General features: G+C 32.6%; 2 protein-coding genes across 3 annotated transcripts; one reads left to right on the top strand and one right to left on the bottom strand.

Moving 5' to 3' along the window:
• Positions 1 to 2,571: 2,571 nt before the first annotated feature.
• On the top strand, positions 2,572 to 13,903 carry LOC127728309 (uncharacterized protein DDB_G0271670-like). Of its 2 annotated transcripts, none has more exons than XM_052235650.1 (4): positions 2,572 to 2,814; positions 8,100 to 8,648; positions 9,604 to 9,682; positions 11,390 to 13,903. In XM_052235650.1, exons 1-4 carry the CDS (start codon positions 2,760 to 2,762, stop codon positions 12,021 to 12,023), a joined length of 1,317 nt encoding a protein of 438 aa, XP_052091610.1. In that variant the 5' UTR covers positions 2,572 to 2,759; the 3' UTR covers positions 12,024 to 13,903. The 2 variants fall into 2 exon arrangements, with proteins under 2 accessions (XP_052091610.1, XP_052091611.1); XM_052235651.1 differs by having other exon boundaries at positions 2,573 to 2,814; positions 8,100 to 8,624.
• A 3,885-nt stretch (positions 13,904 to 17,788) lies between these two features.
• LOC127728301 (toll-like receptor 4) lies at positions 17,789 to 21,332 on the bottom strand. The gene has a single exon (XM_052235640.1). The coding sequence runs from the start codon at positions 21,148 to 21,150 to the stop codon at positions 19,306 to 19,308; it is 1,845 nt and encodes a 614-aa protein (XP_052091600.1). The 5' UTR covers positions 21,151 to 21,332; the 3' UTR covers positions 17,789 to 19,305.
• Positions 21,333 to 22,908: the final 1,576 nt, after the last annotated feature.

The raw sequence follows: 22,908 nt of genomic DNA, 5'->3' as shown, positions 1-22,908 counted from the left end.
TTTTCTTGGATTTACCTTCATCAGGAACGCACAAAGACGAATATTTGAAAGCCAATTATGTATAAGAACCGAAACAGTTGACCCTATATGACTAAAAGGACATAAAATCATAGCCAAATCCATCCAAACTCAACTTTTCATTAGTTTCTTAATAATTTCTCTAAATTTCTATAATTTGACAGTTTAAAAAAGAAAGGTGTTATAAATCATGTCAATACGGAAGTACTGACTACTGAACAGATAGTACTTGTAGATATTGCTAGAGAGTTGGTTTTTTTTGAAATAGCTGTAGATATTTTTTTTAATTGACTAAAAATAAATGTACAGGGATACAGAAATTCCTAACACCCCAAGGGTCGACATGGGTATTGAAATACGGTCACCTGGATTTATCACATTCGGTAGTAAATTCATACTATGACAGACCCAACATTGTGGATTTCTTTCGAATATTCAACCATATAGATATACATGTAGTTCTGAACGTCAAAGAATACAGGTTTTATTTTTGTCTACCGTCACAGCCTGCTTTGGAATTGAAGTCTGAAAATTTTAATCAACTTGTGAAGGTTTTTCATAAAACCCAATATCGAGTTCTTTGGACTATAAACTGCATAATTGACACACTGATGTCGTCTTTAACGGTTTTTGATAACTTTAATGAAAATGTAGCCTGAAACGTTTGCTAAATTTCGTGTTGTTTTAATAATTCAAACGTCAACTCTTCCTTGAAGTATAACAGTTACGGACATGAAAAACATTAGTTTAACTCCAGTGAATGTGTATTCGTCCGTCTGGCAGGGTTTATATCTCACTGACCTCATTATTATTATTTATTGATCGACACTGTGAGTAAAATATTATCTTTGTATGGGAATGAATGTCTGTCTAACAAGGAGCATCTGACCTTGACTCTTGATATTAATGAATTCTTACTTTTCTGTGATGTTGATCTTTCTAGTTAATACGAATAAAAGGTGAACAACATTTGGTCAGGAAATATCACTGTTAAGTACGATTCTGTCTGTCAGAAGTCATCTTACCTTGTCATTTTCATTGGTCATTTTGTACATTCAATTTAGTGACTATGTCATTTACTGAATTGTCTACTATAATCACTTGCACGATTGAACGCCCTTGTAAATTTGTTATATGTCAAACGGAGTCATGATTTCATACACTTTAATGTATCTCAATCAATAGCCTTAACGTAACATTTTTGGTATTTCGGCATGTTTCTTTTTGTTTAGTATGTTTACCCTTATTTGGTTATTTGAGTACTAACGATTGCTTTTTCGCACGTCTGACGTACCAAGATTATAAGCCTTGTATTTTTGATTAGTTTTTACAATCACTGGGTCAATGCCACTACTGGTGGTCATGTACCCAATGGTATCGCCAGCCCCATGGACGGCACAACTTCGTATTTGGGTTTTTTTTTTGTTTTTTTTTTAATCAAGCACCACTGATGTATCTCATGTAGACGAAACGCGAACCTGGCGTACTAAATCCTTAACCTGGTATCTGTGAGGAGTTTTTAAACTGTCTCGATATCACTATTGGTGAAAGTTTCGTCCCCGATAGAATCACCAGCATAGTAGTCGAAACCCTATGCTTTCATTGCCTTATCCGGATTTGACAAACTATTTTGAAACTTTTGTGTTTTAGATATTTTTAATTCACAATTGTTTGTCTGTTTTGATTCAAGTGCAATTGAATAGTTTTATGCAAAAGGAACGCGCGTCTGGCATACTTAATCATAACCCTGGTATCTTTGATAATTAATTTTACCAAACTATTTTGATAAATGCACATGTTTACTTGGGAGGAATAACAATTTTGTCCAGATCGAGTGCGTATGATTGTGTTCTTAGATGCACAATCAACATTTGTGGTCACAATCGAAGCGAAGATGCGAAGTTTTTGAAGAAACTATCTGCTTTTGTTGGACAAAGTCAACCCGTTATAACATGTACTTTGCAACAACGTAGAGTTCCGTGCAATATCGTACTTCACAGTAACACTGCAAAACAATTTGATGGGTAACCAGTTATGACTCGAACCTTAGCAAATATTGATTCACATGGATATTCTAAAGCGAGTACTTTGTTCTTTTCATCGATTTTCCACTCTAATGCTTGTACATGGTAAATACTACATATTTTAATTGTTACCAATTCCAAATGAGTCTTAGATGATGTACAATTGAATATCTGATATATCACATTCCGAATAGACAATTAAGCTTAACTACCGATGGGATACCGACTTGGTTAAGACAAATAAACATGTGACGAGAACGAATGACACGAATTAAACTAATGATATAACAACCCACAAAAATGATTCAATAAATAAATATATGTAATTGCTGGATTTTCTGAATCTCTTACCTGTTAATTATTAGATAATTCCTTCTTCCACTGTAATATCGATTATTTTACCTTAATTGTATCTGCAAGTTCATAAAAAGTGCAGATATTTAATAAAAACATTATTTAGTGCAGTGACCATAGTAAATTGATACATAAATTCAACGATTAGTAGCTACAACACCTAACAAGCCAGATTGGGTACACGAATTTTACAGTTCATTTATTTATTTACAAACACTTCCTTTTACTTCAGGTATAGAGTGTAAAATGGGGCGATTTTTTAATTCGGTAAAACTCTACAATTCGTTTACCTTTGAAATATTTCCTGCTTGTTTAATGAACAAAGCCTAAACAGAGGACTTCCTGATCGGGTATTTATGTAAAATGTCCATTTCAACACTTGTTTTTCACATTTGGATTTTAATATACATCGATTTAGGTGAGTAAAGTGGAACATTCTGTAGTTTATATCATTATATTCAGATTATATATATATACATAAATTACAGGTATTTGACATTGCTTATACATTTAATTAGACTCAACAAACGAGGATATATGAAACACTGAACAATTTATATTTTTCTTGATTTAAAAGCCAATATACCAAAGGTTAGGCGGTTTTCTATAGGATTAATCAACATGTAAACGATACAGGGAGCCTTTTAAACTGAATTTGATGGCCCAGTTTATACAACTACAAAATCGCTCACGTCGCTCTCGGTAAATGTTTTATAAAATATTTGTAATTTGGTTAATTTAAAGTGAATTAACGTTATCGTATTTGAACAAGTAAAAGCAAAAACAAATAAAACTTAACCAAATAATGTTCGTTTAGTTACTGAAAGTAATCTCAAAGTGCTGATCTTTTCACATGAAATTATGCCATCCTGCATCGTTATATCGGATTTAGATTTCATACACTTGAGTCATAAAAAACCTGTAGAAAGAGAAGATCTTGAGCAATGTACAAAGTTAATTTGTACACAATTTTAGTGCAGAAAATTTAGATACATTACGTTTTTCTCTTGCTTCAAACTATAAGCTAGTAAATTGGGACAACACAATTAGTTTCACATCTATCCATAAATCTATTAAGCCAAAAATAAAGATTTCGAGGAAATGTTTAAACCTTGTTTGCTCTATGAATAATATTACCTTAAACATTGGGTTTATCCTTTTTTAAATTCCTGCGAATAGATGTCTATGAAATTATACAATTTGTTGATTTTCATTCTGTGTTGAACCCCTCTGGATGATATATGAGACGTCACTGCAACCCACACATTATATATCAGCTGAGAAATATTCACGTCTTCATATTGGGCAAACTGAACAACATCATCCAGGAAAGCAAAATTTAACAATGGGATAGCAAAACTTGCCATCTTTGTCATACATTTTATTTAGGAATATTGCTATGAAAATTTCTAACATAAAAGTATAACCCGCATGTTACGTTGGATATAAAAAGATAAAATAAAGGCCGATAAATATCATTTGTATAATAAAAAATAGATACATTTATAGAGAAAATGTGGTCTAGATAACTGCAGATGATTCAAAAATATACCAAGCAGCGTTTCGCCGGGTCTTCATGAATTTGTACCAAAACCATGCTTCATATTCCATTTTCAACAGATTTCTATTTATCGTATGTTCTTATGTTGTACTGTTACACACCTGTCCCAAGTTAGGGGGAGGGTTTGGCACCAACAAACTAGTTTAACTCCGCCACATTCTGTATGTGCCTGTCCCAAGTCAGGAGCCTGTTATTCAGTGGTTATCGTTGTCTCATTGGCAATCATACCACATCTTCTTATTTGTATATCCATAACAGCAAACGAACACAACTGTGATGAGAGGAACACAGTAAGTCCATATTCCATGGGAATACGAATCACTTGACGGTATGCTACTAATTTGCACTTAAAACAAACATGATTATTGCGAAGAAAACAATGTAAATCTAGTTAATCATTTCTGTGTATTTTCTGTCAGTTGTATTTACACCAGAGGAATTGTAACGACTGCAAGTGATCTAGTTACACTTAGATTTACCGAAAAAAAAATTTAAATAGACAATTCCGTTTGATTAGATAATGTAGTAATATAGCATATAGAGTAGAGAAATCGTGCTATATTCCCACATAATCTTAACTATCAACTGAGGTGAACTGACCTTCAAAGGAACGTAACTTATCGAAGAGCTTCAAAGATCGTTTACGCTCCAGACATAGCAATTACCGCTTTTGTCACAATCTGTGTAATGTTATTTTGATGAAGATTTCCTTGACAGCTGATGAGCTGCAAGAACACTAGTCAGAAGAACAGAAATAGTTTTAGCTGAAAATATACAAAAACATTAATTAGCTTAAATACTAAACCTTAAGGTAAATTAAAAAAATTGCAAGTCCATAAAACCTGACAAAACAAAACGCTCGACTATATCAACCAACGGAACAACTGGTACAGCCATTTTTCGAACAAAATTGTGGTTTAACCTGGTTTAAAGTAGCTCAACCTCTCACTTGTATGACAGTTGTTTATAGATGTAGATATAAGACTAACGAGCCAATACATAGTAGTAAACTCATTAGATTGTAAATATCTTTTCTTGTCCGATGATGTTATAAATTAAACCGATAAAATATGCAGATGGAGTGTTGATACATGAAAGTTCACACAATTTTCTTTAATTACCTTCTTATATGTCCATTTATGTGAACACTTTCCACATATTGAACTTCAACCAAACCTATAGTATTCTGGTGTTTACCAAAATAAGGATGTCGATAAACTATCATTATTTTGTATATAAATCAGGCCGTTAGTTTTCTCGTTTGAATTGTTTTACATTTGTCATTTCGTGGCCTTTTATAGCTGACTATGCGGTATGGGGTTTACTCATTGTTTAAGGTCGTACGGTGACCTATAGTTGTTAATTTCTGTGTCATTTGGTCTCTTGTTGATGTTGTCTCATTAGCAATCATAACACATCATTTTATTTTTATAAACATAACATTTTTGTATATACAGAAAGGTATACGTTGATTCAAAAAAACGTCCGGATTAATATACGTGCTTTACACCACATACCGGCCATTGAACTGAAGACACTGCGAGCAGAAGCAAAGGACTCATACCCAATATCTAAATATATATTTACTGGTTTGCGAGAAGTTACGGATTCAAAATGCCTATCTCATCATCTCTCATTTTTGATGATATGATTAAGTCTATTACTAGTTGAAAGCGGGAAAGTTCACGAATAGTCTTGTTGAAAATATTTGCGATAGAAGCGTACTTATTTTTATGCATCGACTAGATGCGAGATCATTGATTGTGATTTATTCACAAAAATATACTTATTGAGATTACCTGTGCCCGCCATATACATAATGTTGTTCTTTTGTTGTCATCAAACGAAAGTTATCTGTAGTATCATTACTGTACAAAGCAAACAAGTTTAATAACTATCATGCAAACATGATTTTCCTTTAATAAACGAATTTGTAAAAGTCATAATTAAATACCCTTGTGAATTATTTGCATCCTGCATTTTCTGGATTATTATCGATTGATTCGAGTGCAGTTTCAATTAAAAATTCTTGTTTTAGGAAAGGATAAATCATACTTTGTAAAATCAAAACCTCTAATTCAAACAAAAAATGCTCTGAAACTGATGACAGCAAGATGCCCGAATCTTTTATTTTACATCATAACTGTTTCGTTTAGGGGATATGTTTTTCAAGAAACAATTGACATTCCTTTGGGAACCAACAATGCTCCTCTTCTTGCTGACTTTTTCCTTATTTCATATAAGGCATAATGCCATATTCCATACAGGGAATACGAATAAAGAAATCAATATACTTTAACTTCACGTTTCGCTATATAGATATTGTCCGCTCACTAAATAATTCAAAGATTGGTGACTATTTTGAACGCGTCTATCCCATCAAACTTTAATAGCACAGACACAACTAAGTCTGCTTCATATCTTGAAGAGCATTGAATCTTAAAAATTCAGAAAACAGTGCCAATAGTCTAAGGCCATCCATGCCTTGCCGGTATAAAGACCTTGGTGTTTCGAATAATTAAAATAATTAGAGAAATTTACCGTATCATTGATATTCAATGTTAACACAGAAGCGATGACTTCTGGGCAGGTGAAACTCACAGAGACGAAACGTCCACCAACACTGTGTTTCACCTAGTATTTATAAAAATTAAATAAAGATACCAGGTTCATAATTTGTGACGCCAGACGCACGTTTTTTTATTGATAAGACTCATCAGCGGTCCTCGAATTAAATCATTTAGAAGGCCAAATTAAATATGAAGTTGAAGAGCATTTAAAACCAAATATTCCGAAAAATTGTGTCAAACTCGATGTATGGCTGTGTAGAAAAACTTTAATGTTTAGAATAATTCAAAACTATTTCAACAGAAAGTTTACACATAGTGAACGTATCATTAATGTTTCCTTTCAACATAGATGTCTACTTGGCTGTTGATATCCTCGGAAACGAAACGTCTACCAGCAGGACATCGACACAGTGGTTGTTAAACTCGTGATATACCAGGCTTACGCCAGACTCGAGTTTCGTTTTTATAAGGATCAACAGCGGAAATCAAATCAGCCAATTTAAGTACGAAGTTGAAGAGCATTGAAAACCAAAACCCCCCAAAAGTAGTGCTAAATACGACTGAGGCCATCTCTGCCTGTTTCGAATAATTCAAAGTGTTGTAAACAGAAAATTTACAGAACTTGACTATATCATTGGTAATGCATGTAAACACAGTCCTGATTTCTGGGCTGTTGATACGTTCGGGGAGGAAACGACCACTGGCAATGACATCGACACAGTGGTTAAAATCATTAGAAAAATCACGTTTATTATTTGTTACTCCAGACGCGTGTTTCGTCGACATTAAAGTCAGTTTCTAATCTTCCGCATTATAAGTAGAGAATTCTTTTAATTGAAAGCAAAAGTATCATTTAGGTAACGGTAAGTGTGATTAAATGTTTTAATCAAAAGGATTTCGACAGTTCTTACTGAGTTAGACAATATACCATTATTCATAACAATACAGGAACAAGTCTGCTGTTACCGGGGTGCAATTGATGCACACGGGAATACTTTTAACATGTAGACATTATTGCCGAAACGTACCTCAATGTTGGCAAGTAGAAGATGTAAAGTTTTGATCATCTCATCAAAGTTCCAGTAAGTATATCTAGAATATTTACCTTTTCATTACAAAAGGAGGCTTTATTTAAGCTGAAGCAACAAAAAGAGCAATCAGATGTCTTATTTACAACCTAGTGTTTTGTGTTTAAGAAAGTTGACGTATAAAACGAACTAAATCACTGACTTGATAATTTACCAGTTCTACGTTGAATCTAAAAAGTCACTTCAGACACGGGTATAGAGAACAAGGATGATTGTGGTAAACATTATATTATCTAAAACATTTAATATAAAAACTCGCAGTTTAAAAATAGGGTATACAACAATCACTTAAATGCAGATGCAAATAAGATTAGAATTTTCACTTGATGATATCGTTTGGTATTGGTGTGTTAATGAAAAAAGATATATTTCAAAATAAATGCGTACTGTGCACTTCCAAAAAAGTTTTAGATAAAGCATTATACAAGACGAGGCACAAATGGTAACATAATATGTTTGTTTATAAGCTTTATTATTTTTACAGACGAAGCGTCAATTACTGTTCCTGATGAGTTCCTTACAACTGTTACAGTACCAATGACATTTTCGTGGACAGTAAAGGATACGATCGAAACTACCTCCATAGAATATTATCCTGATACATCTTCATTGTCATCATCATCATCATCATCATCGCCGTCTTCGTTTTCACTATCATCATCAGCATCAGCATCAGCATCAGCATCAGCATCATCATCGACATCGTCGTTTTCATCGTCGTCCTCACCATCATCATCAGCATCATCATCATTAGTAGTAGCAGTAACAACAACAGAATCATCATCATCATCATCATCATCATCATCATCATCATCATCATCATCATCATCATCATCATCATCATCATCATCAACACCGGCAAAAACAACAGCAACATCAACTTCCTCAAAGACATTTAGTATAAACACTACAGAACTTTGGTCTTCAGACATTTCTTCACACTCTTGGGTAGAATCATCGACCAATGGAACATACAGATCAAAAAGTGACACTAATGAAGATTCTTTAGGCAAGGAAACACACTTTTCTTCAGGTTTATATTTATTCAAATCGTACCTTTTCACAGAGAAACGACTTGATTGGTTATTCCGTCTAGTCCTTGTTGATTTTACGTTAGCTTTATTTATAACTCATCAAAGGTACCAGGCTTATAATTTAGTACGTCAGACGCGCGTCTACATAACATTCATCAAAGGTACCAGGCTTATTAGTACGTCAGACGCGCGTCTATATAACACTCATCTGTGATGCACGAATCAATCAGTGATATTTAGCTTCATGATAAAGCTATCATGGTAAATAAATATATTTTACAAACTGTCGGATGAAAAGAAGTTGAAAACATTAGCATTTATCAAAGAATTAATTATCGTTGTGTTATGCTTAGTAGTATTTAATCATATGTGACCATGTATGAAACATTTTCCCCTATAAGCGTAGGACAATCCATGGTTTGAAATGGATGACTGCTAGTGAATAAAATGTATTTGTAATTTTTACTTAAACTGAAAAAGTACAAACATTATCAATATTTAGCGATGAAAAAGATTAACGAAAAGCTTCGTCCAACCCATATTTAAATATATACATATGGTTTAATATAACGACATGGCATTGTCAGTGGAAATTATAAGATGACAATTTAAAAAAAACCGAATGATACATCTCCGAATTTGTACTTACCATTAGCAACATGACGGGTGCCACTAGTGGAGCAAGATATGCTTACTATTCCGGAGCACCTGATATTTCTCCAAGATTTTGGAAGGGTTCCTGTTGCTCAGTCTTAAATTTAAGATGTAGTGGTTTGTCTTTTCATCGTCCTTCCTTTTTTTCCATTGCGTTGTCAGTTTATCTCGACTTATGAGTTTTGAATGTCCCCTTAGTATCTTCCGCCTCTTTTTTATAATGTTAGTACAAAATATAGCACAACTAAAATAATACTTCCAAAAAAAAAAATCAATAATAATAATACAAATGATTTTTAGGTATAATAATTGGCGGATCATTTGGCGGAGTTGTGTTCGTAGCACTAACAGTTGTCGTTTTAGTTTGTTGTATAAAACGGTATGTAGCTGTAGAGTTATAGTGTATATCTGTTTTCTAAGTTTATTCTCACTATCTCAGCATGCTATAAATAATGCTAATACTAACAATGAACACTGCCCTTTCCTGGATCTTGATATCTATATCTTTAACGGGAAGCTTAATACCAAAATGTATGATAAAAGAGATGATTTTTCATTTCCTGTTGTTAATTATCCATTTTTAGATGGTGACGTTCCCTTGTCACCATCTTAATGTGTTTATATATCTCAACTTGTTCGATTCGCTCGTGTATGTAACAACGTATTTGATTTCAACGAAAGAAATCTCTGTATTACTGAAAAATTATTACACCAAGGTTTTCGATATCACAAACTAGTCAAAACATTTACTAAATTTTATCATCGGTACAAGGACATCATTCGTAAATATAAATCAACATGCAGACATCTCATACGTTCAAGTATTTCACATCAAATATTTTATGGTAATATTCTTTACAAAGCACAAAAATGTCGGCATTCACCTCAAAAGCTAACCAAACCTTTAAACAGACTTATTCGGAAGGGATATAATTACGATACTGTTGTCAGGTCATTAAGGATTGCATATTTTGGTATTAATATTGATTCACTCATAGGGTCTTTGCATCGGAAATAAACACATTTATTCTAAAACCAGTTGTTGGCATGATACGGGTTATGTTCTTTTCATATATTTTATGATGGTATGATTCTAAACCCCTAACGAGAGGGATTGTACCTGATTTTCATATGATGAAGTCATACTCTTTCAAACAGTTTAATTGAGGTCTGGAGCTTGCATGTCAGTAACTGCTAGTAGTCTTTTGTTAATTTATGTATCATTGTCATTTTGCTTAGTTTCTTTTGTTACCTATTCTGACATCGGACTCGGACTTCTTTTTAACTGAGTTTTACTGTGCATATTGCTATGTGTTTCTTTATTCTACATTGGCTAGAGGTATAGGGGAAGGGTTGAGATCTCACAAAACATATTAAACCCCGCCGCATTTTTGCGCCTGTCCCAAGTCAGGAGCCTCTGGCCTTTGTTAGTCTTGTATGCTTTTTTAAATTCTCAATTTTAGGTTACAAATAGTTGAAAATTTGAAACGTATCTATTTAAAAAATAACTTTAAAAGTAATGAGGGTTTTGTCAAGGTTCTATCATATTGAAAGATAAACTGCGTAACTGAAATAAATAAGTTCTTGAAATTTTGAAGACCACTATATGTCAGATATATGGCAATAGGTGACAGAACTCTTGAAATATTCTTCGTGTTAAATCGGTTTTGTGTTATCTATCTGTATTTATTTATTATCTATTCCGACAAAACATAAACGGGCTAAACAATTTCAATAATCGGTGAATGTTTTTTGTTTTCATTTTGTATGTGCATTTGCTCAAGCTGGCTTCCAAAGTGGTCAGCCAAAGACATCAATGGATACAATTTGAAATGTAGACGCTGCAAGGAGGACAGTTCAGTTTAATTACCCCAGCGGTTACAAGGGGGAAATAATTTAATAAGTGAATTATTGTTATTTACGTAGTTACCTGTCCACGCCTTTCACTTTCTTTTTTTTTTGAAAAGTCTGCATCGTATATCCCTTTCCCTTTTGAACGGGGATATGAAGATATATGTAGCTGTTGAAATAGAATAAAGTATTAGTAAATAGAAATTTAGCAAGTTTATTTTCATTTTTATTGCAGCTGCAGATCGGCAGCCGATAAACAGGAAATTCTCAGTCAAGTTCCGGTTTCATTTTCTAGTGGTAACGGTCGTGGAGGAAGTTCCGTTAATATTGATATGCAGCCAATCGACGACAGACTAAATCTACCTGTTGAAATAAGCCAACCACGTGAAAGTTTATTTACAGATTTTAGTTTTGGTGCTCTATTGCGGAGATCTAGCAACCGTTCAATGAAATCTTTAAAATCAATAAAATCGAACAGATCCAATCACCAAAAAAACAGAAAAAGAGACAAAATAGATAATCGACCTGAATATCTAAATAGACCATCGCAACTTATGGCTTTCATGTGGCAGACAATACGCAGGCGACGATCAAGGAGCTTTTCAAATACCAATTCTCAAGACAATTTCAAAACAAAAGTGTCTAAATCGAAAAGTTTGAATGACCTTTCTGAGGATTTAAATAGGAAAACACATTTGGAAGTACATAAAACTTGTACAGACCCTAGTCTGTCTCAATACAATCGTCAATCTATGGAGACCATTTCCACAAATGATGCAATTTCTATAGAAAATGATATTGGAATAAAAACTGATTCCAGTAAAATCTGTCCTCATACGTTTGAAGTAATAGTCACTTCTTATGATTAAATTTTGTTTAACCATTTAACATTCTGATCAGTCAAATTTTTGGACAACTAGTTTGCATGAAGACTTGTATCTTTGACATTTTTTGACGTTCAGACGTGGTTAAGGGCTCAAACTAATACTCGAAATACCAGCTTCATAATTTAATGTGCCCGAAACTACTATCATTCAATTTGCCCCATATTGACAAGAATTGTATCTGTGAAAATTGTTTTTGTTTTTATTTTTTAAAAGAATGTATTCATAGAATACTGTAAAGTAAATCATTGTTTTGACACCTAGTTCGTTTCCACAAGACTTCGTGCATTGGTTTTGCACTAAAAATATATCCTATTTTGGTAACAAAATGCCTGTACGATATCGTTTCCCATTGAATTGTACATTTCCCCCCATTTTTTCAGCAAATCGTGTGACTTTTTGAGATATACCACGTGATAAAGGAAAGGAATATTTTCTTTAAATTTCTGGAAAAATTCAATTAATTATCTTTCAAATGAGTCCAAATTGGCCTTTATATAAGCTTTTATTAAAATGTTGGAAAACGTTTATTTGGGTTGAATACGTCAAAGTCCTTAAATGTTAAAGGGTTAATCTGTATTGCAAACAAAATATGATTCAATTCTTACGTTCAAAATCGTACAAACTTTAAACATAAATTTCGACTCCCAAAAGCCAAATATTTCAATATAAAAAGACATTTTAACAACAATTTTTTTTTATTCTTGAACTACTGGTTATTATTGGGATTCAATCATTTTGTAAAAAGTTTTGCAATGTATTAGATTTATAAAATTCAAAGTTGTTTCCCGGTTATACGAAAATGCTAATTGACATTTTGCATGGATTTTATATACTGTTGGAAAAATTACTTTAATTATAATGTTATTCATATGAGACAGACTCTATATAGTAGCTCCTCATGAAAAATGAAAAGAGGCTAGCTTTCAGTTTTAACTCCACATTCCGCTATATAGATTATGTCCTCTTACTAGATACTTCAACATTAGATGACTATTTTGAACGAACCTATCTCATCGAACTTGAAATAAAGGGCACCACAGATGCAGTTAAGTCTGCCTCATATCTTGACCTAAATCTAGAAATTAACAATAAGGGTACAAAACTTTACAACAAACGGGCGGATTTCAGTTTCCGCATTGTGACCTTTCCATTTCTATGTAGCAAAATTCAAGTTTCGGCTGCATATCACGTATGTATATCACAGGTGGTACGATTTTTCAGAACTTGGGCTTCCTATCATGATTTCCTTAATATAGGGTTGCTGTTTATAAGGAAGCTATTGAACCAAGGGCTATAAGTAATAAAGTTGAACTCATCCCTTCGTAAAACACCTGTTTCAGAGATGACCACGGATATGTTCCAAATATCGTAACCACAATCCCGACCTCATATCATCGATTTCAAAATCACCGAAAGATATTAATCGCCGAATTTGTCCTTATCCTTATCAACATGGAGGTTGCCACTAGTAGAGCAGGCTGTGCTTCCCCTTCCGGAGCACATGAGATCACCACAAGTTTTGTGTGGGGGTCATGTTGATCAGTCGTTAGGTGTGTTATGTAGTGTTTTGTAGACTTGTTTGTCTTTTTCGTCTTCCGTTTATTCTTTTGCATGGCTTCGTCAGTATTTTTTGAATCTTCAAAGTTGTGTTGTTTTCCCATTGAGCATGAAATTTTTCTTCAACATCTAAAAAATGAGGAGGAATAGTTTACACGACATCGCGTGCAACTTCTTTTTATGCTTACGATAAAATCAATTTGTCTTTTCTTTTCTCAATTGTTACAACTAAATATAGTCCTGTTTGTAACTATTATTTATTTAGATAATATTAAAATGTGAATAAATTAAGGAATGCATGTATACTATGTGTTTTTTTTAATCAAAATATTATAGCATGATGGTCATAACAGCTTAGACGACCGGTATTGCATGGCGTACTGACGTGATCTCATTTATTGACTGAGGTAATAACGATTGTCATTGGATTGAGACAATAATGATTAAACGCATGAGAGGAATAATATCTGGGGCTCCAAATGGGAGGTTGAAAGATAAAAACACGTTTTAAGTCACTTCAAAGAGTCAGCGACGGACAATTGAAAAAAATCTTGCTGTTGTCATGCCCCTGAGATAAGAGAAAACTTTTATTTCTCTGGGCCAAATTATTTTTTCAAACCAAAAAATTAAAAAGATTACGCAAACACATATATGTATATATATATAATGGAATCAAATAATTCCAAGAATAACTTACTGAGGTGTAATATAACAAGATCATTGTATACAGCATCAAAATCTTCTGATATCAATTTTCCACATACATACACTGAGTCCTTTTCATGTTCTTGTCTGCTGGTTTGTGCTTAAAATCCTTTTTTGTCGATTTCTTATCATTCGTCCCTTGACAAAAAGGTAAATTAATTAAAGAATTTAAGAAAATAAAAATTAAGCGTTAGGACATGTACCCTTTGCAGGCTACACAATATAAGTCATATAGGAACTTCTGCCATTTAAAAAAAAACACAAATCGGTGACCTTTAAATAACGCAGGGGAACCGAAGATGAAAGAACTAATGAATTAACGACAACTAAGCTGTCTTGGTTTCGATTATATTCAGATTTCAACAATCCAAATAAACGTAATTTATCAAATACATGCAAATGTACCTGCATACATAATACCAAATGTTTATTGTATCATGTAGATTTCTTGTAAAATTAAGATACAATATACGGTGATATATTACGAGATAGTTTATTAGTTCGGTAAACTACCATAACAGGCAACACTTATGACAGTTTGTCTTATAAAAAACGAAATCTTGATGTTTTAAATATATTAATGAGAAAGTTTTGAAATTAAAAAAAACTATTGATATATATATATATATATATAATATTCCAAAGAATGAAACAAAGAAAGAAAACTCAAAGTTAATGAATAAATTTCTCAAGAAGGGATGTATATTTTGCACAATCTTTGAAATTCTTTTATCAGCATTTTTTAAATTTAAATAAAAGTAACCAATACATGCTTCGCGTGTCTTCTGTAAGGTAATTAATGTACAAATAAGGTGATATGAGAGCAAATGAGACAACTATCCACCATAGTCCAAATGACATGTATGTAAATAACAATAGGTCACCCTACGACCTTCAGAAAAGCGCAAAGCCAATACTGATGAGTAAGGTATCAATGGACCCTACATTACAAAAAGTGAAACAATTCAAAACAGAAAACCAACTGCCTGATATTTTTTACAAAGCACCAAACTTAAAACAAACATGACAAACATGAACAAACGACTTCCACTAGATAAAAGGCTCCTGACTTTGAACATGCACATGAATAATGTTTTTGCGCGCTCAATCCTCCCCTTACCTGTGAAAGTAGTTAAACAGCACAGCATAAGAACAAACTAAAAATCAGTTGGAAATAGCTTGGCATGAAGCACACAAAAAAGAAGATCTAAGCGCACTTGCAGTTACTAAAAGCTAGTTCAAAGATAATTTCAACTAATAAATAAACTATTTTTCAAAGATCTAACTACAGTGTTAAATTGGTAGCCTTTCATTTCAAGTTTATTCAAAGGATGAAAAAGTTTTCATGGATCGTATATAATATACGGGCTATATTAACAACAGCACCGTAAAATAAGGATGTGATATCTCGTTTCTAATATGTTAGGTACAGCCAAAATAACCCATTTTTTTGTATCTGGAAAAGATTTTAGTAAGGATTAAAGTACTAGTAATTTGTGATAACGAAATCCCAATCTCAATAATTACCAGTTAAACATTGATTACGGGCATTGAAATAAAAGACGTCACTACAAATACGGGCATAGCGATCTAGTTGGAATATATACCAAAGAACTTTACAGCCCAAAAAAAAAGGAAAATTGACAATAGGAAACGAAAATTCATCTCTTTTATCGTAATTTTTTGCATAGAGTTTCACGTGTGAAACAGGAATATACAAATCTACAAAAGGACAATTATGGTTCTTTGTATTTGATTTATTTAAAGTTAGTTCCCTTGAATTTGAATGTATTCTTTTGACTGTTATAATTGCACAAATACCTGATAAACTTTCTTGATTCAAATTCACGAGCCTGACATGACGAAAATTCTGAATACATAAATTGTGCTAAATTTGATATTCGCAGGTACTAAAATACTAAAACGTATATCCAATTTACAAAAATTCCAAATTTGAATTTGAAAATTTTATGATTTAAATACAGATTTAAGACCACTGTTTTTACCGATTATATGTTCTTGTTATACAAATGTTCGCCTATTTTGAAAGAATTCGTTTAGTAATATTTCAGAAAAAAAAAGAGATAGATGCATTATTTGTTCGATTTTTAATTACATTTCAAAGTTGAAAGTAATATATTATCAAAATATGTGACACAGCCATGTACGATATCTTGAACTTGAGTGTTTTTTCATTCTCATTTTATTTTACTATGTTATACCTCAAATGTAGATGTTTTTTTTTTTTTTTATAAAATCGCAATTGTTATATAATTAACGATTGCTTAATTTCCTCTATATCTATATATAAAATGAAAGATTTGTTTATTTGCGTACAATACCGTTTCCTGATTTCCTACGTCGGATGATTCCAGTTCCTTTTATCCTCAAGACATAAGTGCAAAGTAACAATCACCCTACATTGTAGTTTGTAATGCTAATGATTTATTAGACGATCCAATACAAACCTTTTTGTTGTATAAGGATACGATGCGGATACGATGCAGATTAATGTGTAAATAATTTTACGACATATTAACCACTTCTTTGTCCATTTTTTAATTCTGTTTCTAGTTCGCTTAAAAACGTTATATAAAAAAGAAAATTTTTACAAATATAAAGAACACATTAAATATTTTATTGTGTTCTTATCCGAGTTGCTTTCCTGTTAAAACTACCTCTACATAGATTCCCAATGTATTTCAAAGTAATGTTTGACATGTGCTTGTGTCCAAAGGAATATATACCTTCAAGTAGTCCAATCGTTCTAGTGTAGACTTTTTCAAAGTCCAGTCATTCAGATATTAGAATAGGCCTAGTGTTTCAAAGTCCAGTCATTCAGATATTAGAAAAGACCTTGTTTTTCAAAGTCCAGTCCTTCAGTCATGTTTATTGACAAGTCAGTGGGACCAGAAGAAACAACACTACAATAAGAAAGGATTGTTTCTGCTGTTTGATTTTATTCTGGCGAGTGGCTCTCAGAAAGACAGACGAAGGCTTACGGCGGACACCAAATGAAGACATAAGTTCACATAGCCTTCTCTAAGGTAAGTATAAACTGATTGGTGTTCGCCCAGGCTAGTTAAAACCAAACAGCCTGCGTTCAAGTGAGCTTAAAGGGAACAAAGAATAAACAAATTGTCTAGACGTTATTTTGACACCCGACCATAAAATAAATCTGATTAGTCTTAATTCTTTTCGTTGGTTTCGTTAAAATGAGTAAAAATATTTGTTCGATCGAGGACGTTTTTAAATAAGTTTTTGTCAGAGTTACTTTCAAAGGGAAAGGGTTTTATTTGGAGCTCTACGACATATGGCTTGCAGCCAGGTAACATTATTATACAACAATTATATCGGCGTGTTCAAAAGATAATGCTTTCCGTTTTGTTAGGACTTCCTTTACATTATCTAATCCTGTGCGGGAAATTGCACTAATTGTAACTGCTTGTACGTAGAATATATAATGTCAATGACTATACTAGAAACATGTAAACAAACTATTTAATAAAATATTGGTGAAAATTCTTTTCAATATTCTTAGATGAAACTTTGACAACATTAAATAATCTGAAAACTTTAAAATATAACATACAGCATGCTTTAAAAACGATCGTCCACTTATGGGAACACTAAAGTCTAATGATACATTTGAATAAAAAAAGAATTCACAAATCATATTAGAAAAAACTTGCATCATCACATATGGAATACTTTGTAGCAAGGTCATTTTGAAAATAAAGGCATTGTTAAGCATAAGTAAAATATTTTGAAACATGTTGAAATGTATAATGTTTGAATTATCAATAGGTGCGCGAAGAAACATTTTGCTAAACAGCTACACCATGCATAAAGTCAACAGCAAAGGAGGAAGCATTAACAAGTTGTAAAATTGTCGAATAACTGTGTGACAAGTGAAAATTAAAGCAAGACAGAGGCTCCCATGTGCAAGGAAACGCGCACATAGCAAAAACATGCATCATTAATACATGACCAACAATCACAGCTATCTTTCACGCACTCAATCAGTGTGACCAGGATTGATCCACGACGAGAACATTTCTAAAAAAAGTGAATGTATATTCATTTTAGACAATAACAGACGTGTGAATCGATTCAACTGATAATTTTCGTGTTGCTTAATTTTCTTTTTCTTCTTTTGCCGACCAGTTTTCTTTATTACAGTTACTAGTAAAGAATGATGAACACGGTTTAACATTGTCGTTAAAGGGCAATAACTCTGATAAAGAGTCCATTGATTATTTTGATCACGTGTATTTATTTTTCTACATCTTATCTTGCTGATTATATTTGTTGTTTTCATATCATAAATTTTCAGGCTGTTGAAGAAAAAATGCAAAATGTGTAAAAATCACCATTTAATGTCAATCAACAATTTGAGATATGTTGACTTAATTGTAGATCTTGATTGTTTGTTTATAATTTTCCTTTAGTATAGTTTTCAAGATAATTGTAAATAAGAACATGTGTTCATTGGACAATATGACCCGCTCACACTATGGCATTCCCATGTTGAGTAAACAGCAGCAAAACCAGACCAAAACCCTAATGTCTACTGTATTTTAAAACGTTCACTTCATACAAATTTGTGCAACTCAATTTTCATGACCACAGAAATATAAAATTTATAAAACAAATATCAGCATAGTATTGTATACATGAATAGAAATGATTTGATTTTTCCCCGACGAATCGACTCATACTTTTCCGAATAAAAGTCTGTTAACCAACAAATTAAAGAACGGAGTGCCTGTTTTTGCGGTTAGCCGTCGCATCTGGAAATAGTTGTGTCTCGGAGACAATAAACTTGCTATTGTCCTCATAGCAAAGGGTATACTATATATATATATATACATGTGTGACATGAGAGGCACACAATGTATTTCACAACTATAAAAAGTAATCAGCGACATATAACCATACAAATAAACCAATAAAAACTTTTTATAGACATCACCGGTATCAGTTTTAATCCATTTTAATTTTAAACACACGACTCATAGTCTGGTGGAAGAAGTTGCTTACACGCTGGATTACTCGAGTGACTTATCTTATCACCTTTTGTTGACATCTGTCTTGTCTTATCGCCTTTTGTTGACATCTGTAATGTTCCTGTAAGTTTTTGCCAGAATAGTTTATCGGAATATTTGAGATATGTATAGGTTTCCAGGAAAAATCTAAGATCATAGTCTAACAAAGTAAAGTCAATGTCTTCAATGAGCAACACTAATAAGTGGCGTCGGTGTTTCAATGTTTGGTGAAAAGCCTTCTGAAATTCCATTTGGCACCATTCACTTTCGATGAAATTTGATGACAGAACTAGCAGTGTATATCTGCTATTCTCAACGCTGTTGATGATATTTTCTGCTATGCATGCGCCGGGTATGAAATCTTTGTGGTGCAGGCAAATGCTGACATCTGGTAAAAACGATTGCAATCTCTTGTACAAAATGTCGTAAACCCATCGTTCATCTGACGAGCTGTATGAAATAAAAGCGTCGTAATGTTTGGGGTTATCCGGACAATGACACTGAACGGTAGTTTTTGCTCTGTACAGTTGTGCAATTCTATATTTGTATTTATAAAGTAGACACGCGAAAACACTGGCAAGAATAACAAGCGAAAATCCGATAATAGAATATTTATTCCTTTCAAAGATTCCCTCACTGACACCTGAACTATCAGTTTTCTTACACATACCTTCGTATGCATATTCAGATATGTTTTTCATTTTTGTTTCGCTTTCTTGATCTAAACACTGCATTGATTTAAGATATGTATATTGCTTCCAGTTCTTGTCATTAATCTCAGCAATAAATTCAAAAAATAATTTTTGGTTACACGTACAAATAAGCGGGTTTTCTTTTATGTTAACTCTATTTCTTAAGCGAGAAAACGATTTTAACTTCTTCATGTCTTGATTGGATATTTCAGTTATTATATTTCTTGTCAAATCAACGTTCAGTTGACCATTGAACATAATAGGTATGAAAAGAAAGCTGATGTCCTCAATCTTGTTCCTGGAAAGATCAACTTGCTCCAATCTATCAACAGTTTCGTACATAGAGTCTGTGAATAAACTACTCGGAGCCAGAGCTAAATCATTATTAGTCATGTTAATTACATTCAAGGAGTTAAATATGCCGTTTTGTAATAAGTCGTTAATCATTACTTCGGCGATGAATCTGTCCAGAGATGACATTTCAATATACGTGAGATTGTTATGAGCACATTTCTCATGCCGTTTTAGTTCATTTTTATAATACTCCTCTTCTTTTGGTATCTTTGAGGTAAAAGACCGTTCAAGATCAATGAAAGAACTATTTTGAAAAATAAAATTACGTAAAGTGTTGGATATTTGACATTTCTCATATGCCAATAACTTTTCAAAATTTTTCTGAATGTGTTTCACATGAACCGAGTGTCTGTGCTCTATTTTGCAGTTGGTAAATTTCAAATTTTGCAGTACCGATTTGATCGACAAAACTTCTTGTGAAAAATCATAATCGTAATAATCGGTGATATAACAGTTCCTAACGGTCAATGATGTCATTCCCGGTAATTTTATTGGTTGCCTAATACTTATATTCCCACCACCATGACATTCTATATCCAATGTAAATTGATTGTTTCCCAAGTAAAACTTCTTTGTATTGTTCATTAGTCCACGAACATCGTCCAGGGACCATTGATCTTTGCTCGTCACACCACAGATTACACTTGTAGGAGAAATATCATACAAGATCTTGCATTTACTAACAATTTTTTCTCCTTTTTCAAAATCAAAATTCACCAGAAATAGTATGCTATAAATCAAGAACCACGGCATTGTTAATCATGTTCTTCATAGCTTATACACGACATAAGAATAAACGATAACGTGCTTCAGTTTCTTTACATTGGATCATTTCTTCACACATCAACTATTACTCGCTGTTAAGTAGTCCTAAGTAAAACAAAATGCTGTCCAATTGAAAAGTTTGCAAATGTCAACTACTATACCACTTAAGTTGTTTTCGTTAAGAAAGGAAATGTATGAAACAATAAACTATTTGTTTAATTTCCTGTGAAAATACACTATACTGTAAATTGTCATATGTTTTCAAGTTTTATCAGATAATAACTTAACAAAATAAAGACAAAAAATCATAGCAGTTTAATTTCATTTCCAATGCATTTGCTATGCAATAATGAAAAAATTATAATTAAATGCGGTTCCTTCAACCAACATACGTAATAAATCTCAAGACTTTACACCGTTTTATTTAATTTCATTTATATGAAAGTTTGTTGCCTATAATTAAGATAATAACTAACAGTGTTTCGGGATTTTTTGCTTATACTATTAAAGCATGGGTCCCTTTTCAAAAGACTCCCAACTATTTCCTTGATTTCACAAGGTATTCTTTGATATTTTTGTTACGTTTATACGCTATGATAGGCACCTGGGTGAAGATTTCACTGCATTGTTTGTCTTTTTGCAGATTGCTCCAATGTTTTCTTATAACTTTACTAAGTTTTTTTTACCATTGGATTATATTTAGTAATGAGAGTGAGTGGAACATTCTTTGTCCTATTGGCCTTCAGTAACGTTTCTAATAACATTCTCTGTTTTATTTTTACAGTATCCTCTTTCAACTAACTTATTTTGTTAGTTAGTTAACTGTCTATCTAATCCAATGATGTCACTATTATTTCTAATATGACGTATAGATTCACACACTCTAATACTTGTGAATGTGTGTTTCGGATGTGCACTAGCGATTGGTAAATATTGATACGTTTCAGTTTTTTTTATATGTGATTTAACATCAAGGATGTTATTATTATGGAATCTTTCACCTTTGTACACTTCGGTATCTAAATAGTTCATACTAGATCTAGACACCTCAAATGTGAATTTAAGCAGAGGGTCAATTTTGTTCGCTATGTTAAAGAAATCTTCAACCTGTTTTACTGTGCCTGTGAAGACCATAAAACCGTCATCTCTGTATTGACAGTGTAATTTGATGTTTTCTCTCCATTGGAATTTATCTAAGATATTTATTAATAGTACAGACAGATGTAAATCTGTGCATGTCGGAGAAAATATACCACCCATAGGCGCTCCTATAATTTGTTTGTATAATTGTCCATTGAATTCAAATTCATTGTTTCTTAGTATTGATTTAACAAATGCCGTTAAATCTTTTTTGTTGGGAATTTTTAAAGCATATTCTTGTGTGTCAATTGATTCTAATGCATTGATAACTGTTTCTTCTAAGTTATCAATGTTCATATTTGTGTACATTGACGTTATATCATAGGCAATAAGAATGCACTCTTTCTTGACCTCATGTGACTCTATTTTATTAATGAAGTCTTTTGTATCTTGAATGTAAAAGTTGTGCCTCTTCAATAATGGTTTTAAAATTAGATCCAGTAATCTTTCAATGCGTCTCGTGGGAGAGCTACACTTATTGATGATTGGTCGGTAAGGAATGTTTATGTTTCCAACTATTTGACCATCTCGAAATGCCTCATTAATTATTTCTAGATTGATTTTATGTATTTTTGGAAGAAGGTACATGTGTCCATGTTTTGATTC

Source organism: Mytilus californianus, unplaced genomic scaffold, assembly GCF_021869535.1.
Source record: "Mytilus californianus isolate M0D057914Y unplaced genomic scaffold, xbMytCali1.0.p SCAF_2, whole genome shotgun sequence".
Taxonomy (NCBI): Eukaryota; Metazoa; Mollusca; class Bivalvia; order Mytilida; family Mytilidae; genus Mytilus; species Mytilus californianus.
This window is presented reverse-complemented; position numbering and strand designations above follow the sequence as displayed.